Here is an 8,872-nt window from a genome sequence, read left to right on the forward strand (position 1 = left end):
AAAAAAAATATTAAAATTGACGAAAATTCAATTTTTTGGTATTTTTTCCAAAAAAGTCCCCAAACTATCGGAGTGTTTAGATTTTCATAAAATCAACTCTGCATAGTTGCATAACCATTATATGAAAGTTTCAACGAATTTTGCTGGTTAATTACGAAAGTGTGGAGCCACCTTAAACCTATCATAATTTGTTAAATATTACAAAAACCCGTTACACCAGATCAAAACGAGACTTGAACGTGATTGAAACCTCAGAAGAGTACATCCTTAAGTCCCATTATCAAATAAATCCCTCCGTATTTAATATAGTTATATTTCTATCATCTGTAAATACGAAAGAATTGTGTAATTTAGGAAAAGTTGTCCATCAAGCAAACATATTACGAGCAAATTATTTAGTAGATAATTAAATGTTGTATTAAGGACTTTTCACCCTTCGTAATACACATGTTTTTCTTGTCGTATTTTCGTGTCGTCATTTCCGTATTGCGTATCGTGCATTCCATTACCGTAGTGTAAATTATAGTAACACCGGGTAAACAAAAGTACAAGTGCATGACGATGATATGTCAACACCCGATATCGAGACTTACTAATAACTTGGAAATCATGTGCAATTACACGTACTTCAGAAATAAAGCTTATGATACAAAGATATTAATTAACACACAGGAAAACACTGACATACGATCAGAAGATCGTATATATATATGAGGCACATGTAATGCAGACTGATGTGTTTTGTTTAAAAAATACAACTACACATATACTTCACCATATTCCGGACGGGATAAGAAGATATGGGCCTGTATAAGGAACCTGGATGTTCGTGTTCGAACGATTTAACTGGTTATAAAAAGCATGATATACCCAAAGTTTGTCTAATTTTGACATATCTTTACCATAATGATATGAATGGTTTGACTATGAGAAAATGTACACGTATGTACTTTTTGATTATAGTGAATATATATCCCCACAAGCTCTTGTAATTCAATTTTGTTTACTTTCTCACAGGACATATAGCAGGATAAACAGACCAGACTTTGTTAACGTCAATCCCAACAACAGGTAAGCAACATAACATTATATTGAGTTAAATGTTAAACTTGTCATTTGTCAATTTTGAAATGAGATTTTATTTGCTGGATGAAAATTGTTACATAAACGTTTACGATGAATTCATAAATTGGCAAGGCTAAAGTATGAAGAGCGTTACCTACAGGGTCATATGTTAACAATAATACGTCGTTGGTCGTCTTATTTTCAGTAGACATATTGTTATTATATTTTGAGTGAGTTTTCTACCTTGTGGCTTGCAAATTTGGTTTTCAAGATGGGTGCACGTCAATTTCATTTGAAACGTGTAATATTCTGTACGCTATAGATCAATTGCATGTGTGTGGCGATGATATGTAAACACCCGATATTGAGACATTACTTAAATGTGTGCCAATGAACTTAGAACAATGCTTCACGGAATGATCACATACTAATATGTGAAGCTTCCGACGCAAAGCATTTATTGACTGACAGGAATACATTGACATGAGACCAGATGACTTTCTGAAAATCAATCATGAAGCGTATATTCATACATGTATAATGTGCTGACACACATTTATGGGATCTATCGAATAAATCATTCTTACAATTTAAGTGCACTTACTCTGTGAAAATACATTGTTAGCTCACCTGGCCCAAAGGGCCAAGTGAGCTAATGCCGTGGTGCGGTGTCCGTCGTTCGGCGTCAATATTTTACTTTAAACAACTTCTTCTTAATAACCAAGAGGCCTAGGGTGATGATATTTGGCCAGAAGCAAACTGGAATGAAGCAAGCTACCAAGTTTGTTCAAATAAATGATCTTCACCTATTTTCAAGGTCACAGGGGTCAAATATGTGAAAAACTTGAAACAACTTTTTCTGAATAACCAAAATGCCCAGAGTGATGATAATTGGCCAGAAGCATGCTGGGATGAAGGGCTACCAAGTTTGTTTCAATGAATGACCTTCACAAATATTCAAAGTCACAGGGGTCAAATATGTACAAAACATTTAAACAACTTCTTATGAATAACCAAGAGGCCTAGGGTGATGATATTTGGCCAATAAAATGCTGGGATGAAGGACTAGCAAGTTTGTTCAAATAAATGACCTTGACTTATATTCAAGGTCACAGGGGTCAATTAAGTTTAAAACCCTTAAACAACTTCTTCTGAATACCCGAGAGGCCTAGGGTGATGATAGTTGGCCAGTATTCTGTTGGGGTGAAGGGCTACCCAGTTTTTTCAAATAAATTACCTTGACTTAAAATCAAGGTCACAGGGGTCAAATATGTTAAAATCTTTAAACAAGTTCTTCTGAATAACCAAAAGGCCTACAGTGATGATAGTTGGCCAGTAACATGCTGGGATAAAGGGCTATCAAGTTTGTTCAATTGAATGACCTTGACTTATAATCAAGGTCACAGGGGTCAAATATGTTAAAATCTTTAAACAAGTTCTTCTGAATAACCAAAAGGCCTACAGTGATGATAGTTGGCCAGTAACATGCTGGGATAAAGGGCTATCAAGTTTGTTCAATTGAATGACCTTGACTTATATTCAAGGTCACAGGTGTCAAATATGTTTAAAACCTTTGAATGACTTCTTCTTAATAAGCAAAAGGCCAAGGTTGATGATATTTGGCCATTAACATGCTGGTATGAAGGGCTACCAAGTTTGTTCAAATGAATGACCTTCGCCCATACTCAAGGTTACAGTGGTCAGTATATGTTTAAATCTTTGAATGATTTGTTCTGTATATCCAAAAGGTCCAGGGTAATGATATTTTGCTAGAAGCATGCTGGGTTTGAAGACTATAAACTCTGTTCAACCTAATGTCCTTGTTCGACGTTCAAGGTCAGTTTAAATCTTTTTATAGGTTTGTGTGAATCAAACACTGATATTCTGCCTGTAGTTGTATTTTACTCCACTTTTAAGATTACAAGTGTGAGATTAAAACCAGGTGAGCAATTCAGGCCCATTGGGCCTCTTGTTTTGTAAATTGACAAGATTCCTGTGAAAATGAGAATGACATACCGTGCGATAGCATCTGATCATGATTACATGTACCTGACATGAACAGTATTTAATATACCTCTACTATATTTACTCTATATAAAAGCAATTGGTTAAATCAAATATATCCCCACTTTTGCCTGACTGTGTGTCAGTCCTGTGTGTTAGTCTGGGAAATAAATCACACCTAAACTTGTGTGTTTCCGCCGAGCCAATCAGCCGAGAGGTGGGCGGAGCTTATTACCGAACTCAACACGACGCGCGAACTCGGAAGCGGGGCCCATTTGGCTCCATTGCCATCAAAAGGGTAGTTGGGACGTGAAGCTATACAGCTTATGGTTTACAAATATTTTTAGGTCACCTGAAGGAAATTATTCTTACTTAGTGAGAATCATCCTTGGAGGAAGACGGTTTTCAAATTGTAAAAGTGGGATTCCTATCCCAACCCTAGGGGCCAGGGTGGGGCCCCAAAGGGAAAATTAACCAATATTTCAAAATCTTCTTCTCCAGACTCTGAGGTACTATAGTCAATTTCAGTGCATGGATAGAAAGATCATCAGGAGCTTTATTAAAATTTCTCAGTTCGCACTAGGTCGGGTATTGTACTGGGGATGTTAGGTTTACCATCACTTTCTCTGTATATAGAACAATGTAAACTACGATTTTACGCTGCTTTGTGTAATGTAAAATCTCAATGTACTGCAAAACAGTTGTTTTTGTTACGTATATATCATATGTATCTTAGTAGTTATAAGTCCAAAAGAGGGTTTATACCCGATGTATGGAATGTTTTTCATAATTACGATTTACTTGAATGATTATTTACAGTCTTCCTGCATGGCTAACAAACTAATGTGGAAGCATATTGTGAAACATGTATTGCTTTGCAAAGAAAGTGAACAGTGGACACAATGTCTGAGTCTGAATTGTGATTTATGCAGATTTAGGAATATTCACACAGAACTTTCACCTTCCATTCTGTGGCATTGTATCAAACTTATCTCCAAACTTAGCTGAAATCTGTAAACGAGTTTCTAAATTATGGAATACCCCACCTTTTTTTTTTCTCCAAGCATTTTTAAATATATGTTACATAGAATACGCACCACTCATTCACTCCTGCACACCATTCAACATCATCATCATCATCATCATCATCATCATCATCACTATTTCATGATCATTATCGTCCTCATTATCTTTTTACAACATCCTTATCATCATCTCACCATTAATCTTCATCCTCCTCCTCCTCCTCCTCCTCCTCCTCCTCCTCCTCATATTAACATCATCCTCATCATCATTTCATAAATATCATGATCATTATTATACTATTTTATCACCATCATTATTATCATCATCATTACACTATTCCACATCATCATCGTTCATAATTATCATCATCGTTCATAATTATCATCATCATAATTACACTACTTATAATATTATCAGCATCTTCATTGCTGCACCTTATCATCCTTATCATCATCATTTTCTTCAACAACACACACCAATTTGATGACATGATTATCATTACCATTATGATGTGTGCACGCACACACACACATGCATTTGTTTATAAAATCAATTCTGAAGGAGATAAATCACCCGTTGTTGTGGACACCAAAATAGAATTGTGGACACGGTGTCCATATAGTCGTTGTGAAGTCTTGCCACACGCCAAGCACATGCTAATGCTACTGTATAAAATGAGTTGTTCGTTGTGTATAAACTTTCGTCGTTTTCGTGGTTCAGGTATGGAACCACGAACATTAATTGAACGAATATTTCTACAGCTCGAAAGAATATGTGAAACCGATGTTTTCAACAAATTGAAGCTCTAAAATGTACGCATTTTCGCGGCAAATTGACCTGTTTCCTATTCCAGTTTATATACTGATTAAACATTTCCGTGTGATGTAGTCAGAGCAATTCACAAATGAATATTTTAAGATAATTAAAAAATTAATTTTAAATAAAGGTATTTTACCGAAATGAACATGTGTAATCAAGCTGTTGTATAAATAAAATTTAATATTTATTAATTAAGTATATGACTAATCAAGTGATTAACAGGTCAATGTTTCGTAGCATGATGCAACACTTCCACCTTATTATATGTACATAATCTGTGTGATAATTAATTTAATTGATTGACATCAACAGAGAAGTATGACAAATATGACTCTTTGTCATTTTAAAACATACCGCAAATGTGTTACGGTGTCGGACCAATGATTCTCGAAATGAGTGATATATTTCGTTCAGGGGTGACCACGAAAATTAATAAATGTTGTTGTACAGTTGTGGGACCGCACAAAGCACCAAAAATAGTGTGCTTACACCGTGCATACCTCGTTCACACACCGTCCGCACATCGCCCCAAATGGTGCGCATAACTGTGCGATTTAGCAATCGTTCGCCCCGTTGTGCGCTTCTCTCTGCACAACTGCGATTTGGTATCATTTGTAGATCAAAATTCAGAATGACAAAAACAATTTGATGAGTGTCCGGAGTTTTACCTGACCAGTGCCTGACCCAAAGAGCTGATATGCGATACCGTTTGACCGTAATGAATAGTATTTGTTATTTGCATTTGTTTGCCTAAAGCTCCCCTTCACCTGGATTTTCACACCCCCGGCCTTACCCGACGAGTTACGTAGGCAGGAAGAAAACTATGGTCCAGGTACATGTAAAAAGTGGTTATGTTTACCTGTATACGGGATTGTGTTGTTATTTTACATGTGTCGATTAAGTTTGTTTAATAACACAGAAAACACAATTTCTAAATATAAGAATGAATAGACAGAAAGATAAGTTTATAGATGTTGCTAGACTAGAAACATACAGTACACTTCAGGTGATTTGGTACTGAAACCCCGCGCGGGCGACAGTCATCGCACAGGTGAAGGGGATTAAAGCCCCACCGAGAAATCACCTGAGCAAAGTCGCGGGGGGCCGCCCACCCCGCGCGGATGAGCGTTGGGGATTAACTTGTCGATCGGCAGCTAACTAATGTACTGTACATTGAATAGCACTGACAGTCCAGGATGCCCGAATGCTATATTTATATGGTGTATGCATGACTATTTCATGCAATACAATATAGTAGAACATAGTACGTCCGAAAAAATATCATTTACGTTCACGTCAGATTATCAGGTGGAAATCGGTCGGAATAAAACAATTATGTAAGGTAACAATAAATAACGTCTCTGAGTAACATGAGGCTATCTTTCAGTTGTTTAAGCAGCACACATTGTTTTGGATGGTCAGCTATTTACACCAACTATTCTTGCTCTATTTCGTATTCGAAGTCAGAAGGTTGCATAAATTCATGAAAGAAAATCAGCTGCTTTCGACGACCTAGTTACAGGTGGCGCTGTTGATGTACATTACGTAATACGATGTCAACCAGGTGAAGCCGAAATACTTTGACGAGTAACGGAGATGTGTAAAATTCTTCCATTTTCTTGTGTGTACATTTTGTTTGAAAGTTTATAGGGAAATATTACGAACCAGTAAACGAAACAAAATGTCTCGTCTCCAATTAGCGTAGTGAAGCCTTGTGTCTGGTTGGTCTTCGAACTTACGTCCAAATGTGACTGATTTTGGCTAGTCCATATTCTAACAGATGGTAAATAGCGTTTGCAACACTACGGGTACCGGCGACGGTGACCCTTGACACACAGCAGGTAGCTAGCTGCCTGCTAACAGGGTGCAGAGTGTCTCAAGTTGTCAAGCATGGTTAGCTTTACCATTCTACTCGTGTGTTAATGTATTGGACATATTCATCTTTCATGTATAAACAGGAAACTACTTGAAAATTATAGAATAATCTGGAACAATTTTTAATTATCACAGTAAGAAGAGTCCAAGCGCCAGTTATTGTTTTGGCTAATAAAAAAGGACGTTAGTGTCTCAAATATTGGCCAAGCCTACCAGATCATTTGATGAGGTGAACTGTGACCTTGCTACTGACAAATACGCAAGAAGTTGAAGAACAAATCTATTATTGTTATTTTCATCGTGCAGGCGCGTAGCTTTCTAGCTATATGCAAATGAGTACACACAATTTTGATGAGTAAAAACATATTTAATATACGTGTATTTCAAACCTTTCTTGCGTAAGTAAAGTAAAATTTAAAAAAAAATCGCTAACTTTTTTTTCCAAAATTAAAATCAGAGACATAAATTACGTCTGCTTAAATCTAATCGTCAAATTTCCACGAAACACGGGAATTTGATCCAGAGACCTTGAATTCAAAAACTTTCCTTTGGGAGGCCAACCCCCAGCTGGGCCTCGCACCCCCCACTACTTGCGCTACACTTATCATAAAAGCAATTAAGCAATTAACTTGAAACCATAGTTTCTCTCACCTGTGTTTAACACCTGCCAATCAAACTATTTTGATACAATGGAAAGTACCCTACCTGGACGGCAATACAATATACCCCCACCCCCCTCCAAACAGGTGTGAGACTCTCGGTACCTGCTTTTCGCCTGCGGCTGTATATTCTGTACAGGAATGGCGATTTTAAAGAGAACTGCAATACAAGCATTTCTTATATGATACTAACAATACGTACTCGGTACGATAACTAGTTTCATTATTTATATACCGAACTTTTTTTGAGAAGGCAATTAACGCGGAAAATTAACCTGATAAGAATTGCAACGGTCACTGCCTGTCTACGATCAGAGTTGTAGGATGTCTATATAAAGATCTAATTATCCGTAACATAATTTTGAAAAAGAGTTTATGAAATATTCCAGAGATCGTTTTTCACTACTTTCTTTATTTAAAAAGTAGTCACTCACTTCTCTGGAAATGATACACATATTGTTGAATTCTCGTTATTTTTAGATGAATAGAAAATTTCACATACATCTGATTTACAGAAAGTAAAAATAGAATGTAGAACAACTTGGAACAGACTTCTTCGTTTGAGTAATAACACAGTTTTCTTAGAGTCTCTCTGCCTTAGGTTCATTTTTGTTTTTACTCCATTCTCTTATCGTTGATAGTTATAAGTTAGCAACTTAGATTCGGGAAATCTTACTGAAGCAACGAATTTCAATTTTGTGATATAGGTTCGATCTTGTTTACCCGTACTTTTTTTTGTTTCCGGAAAAATACGTTAGAAATTATCTTATTTATTATTAGCTCACCTGGTCCGAAGGGACCAGGTGAGCTTATGCCATACCGTGGCGTCCGTCGTCCATCCGTCAGTCCATCCGTCCATCAACTTTTCCTTTAAAACGCTACTTGTCCTGAATGGCCCAGTAGATTTGGACTAAATTTGGTCCGGAGCATCCTTAGGCCAAGGGGAATATGGGTCTGGCCCCCCTGGGGGCTGTGGGGCGGGGCCCAATAGGGGAAATATAGCAAATTCTTTAAAAATATTATTCCTTCTTCTTCTGTAGGAATGAAAGGATTTGGTCCATATTTGGTCAGAACCATCCTTGGGGGAAGGGTAACAAATTTTGTATAAACCGTGGGTCTGGCTCCCTGGGGGGTTAGGGGCAGGGCCCAATAGGGGAATTATAGCAAATTCTTTAAAATCCTTCTTCTTCTGTAGGAATGAAAGGATTTGGTCCATATTTGGTCAGAAGCATCCTTGGGGTAAGGGGAACCAATTTTGTATAAACCGTGGGTCTGGCCCACCTGGGGGCTGAGGGGCGGGGCCCAACATGGGAAACATAGCAAATTCTTTAAAATCCTTCTTTTTCTGTAGGAATGAAAGGATTTGTTCCATATTTGGTCTGGAGCATCCTTAGGCCAAGGGGACTGAATAATATGAATATGAA

The 8,872-nt window shown here is 37.2% G+C and overlaps 1 protein-coding gene across 1 annotated transcript in view; it reads left to right on the forward strand.

Moving 5' to 3' along the window:
* Positions 1-8,872, forward strand: part of LOC110463709 — a 116,699-nt gene that overhangs the window by 60,136 nt on the left and 47,691 nt on the right. Inside the window, exon 3 of the mRNA XM_021518513.1 lies at positions 1,018-1,071. Within this exon, the coding sequence (XP_021374188.1) occupies positions 1,018-1,071 (54 nt within the window). The remainder of the gene's footprint in view (positions 1-1,017; positions 1,072-8,872) is intronic.

The sequence above is a fragment of the Mizuhopecten yessoensis genome, unplaced genomic scaffold, assembly GCF_002113885.1.
Source record: "Mizuhopecten yessoensis strain PY_sf001 unplaced genomic scaffold, ASM211388v2 scaffold10921, whole genome shotgun sequence".
NCBI classification, from domain to species: Eukaryota; Metazoa; Mollusca; class Bivalvia; order Pectinida; family Pectinidae; genus Mizuhopecten; species Mizuhopecten yessoensis.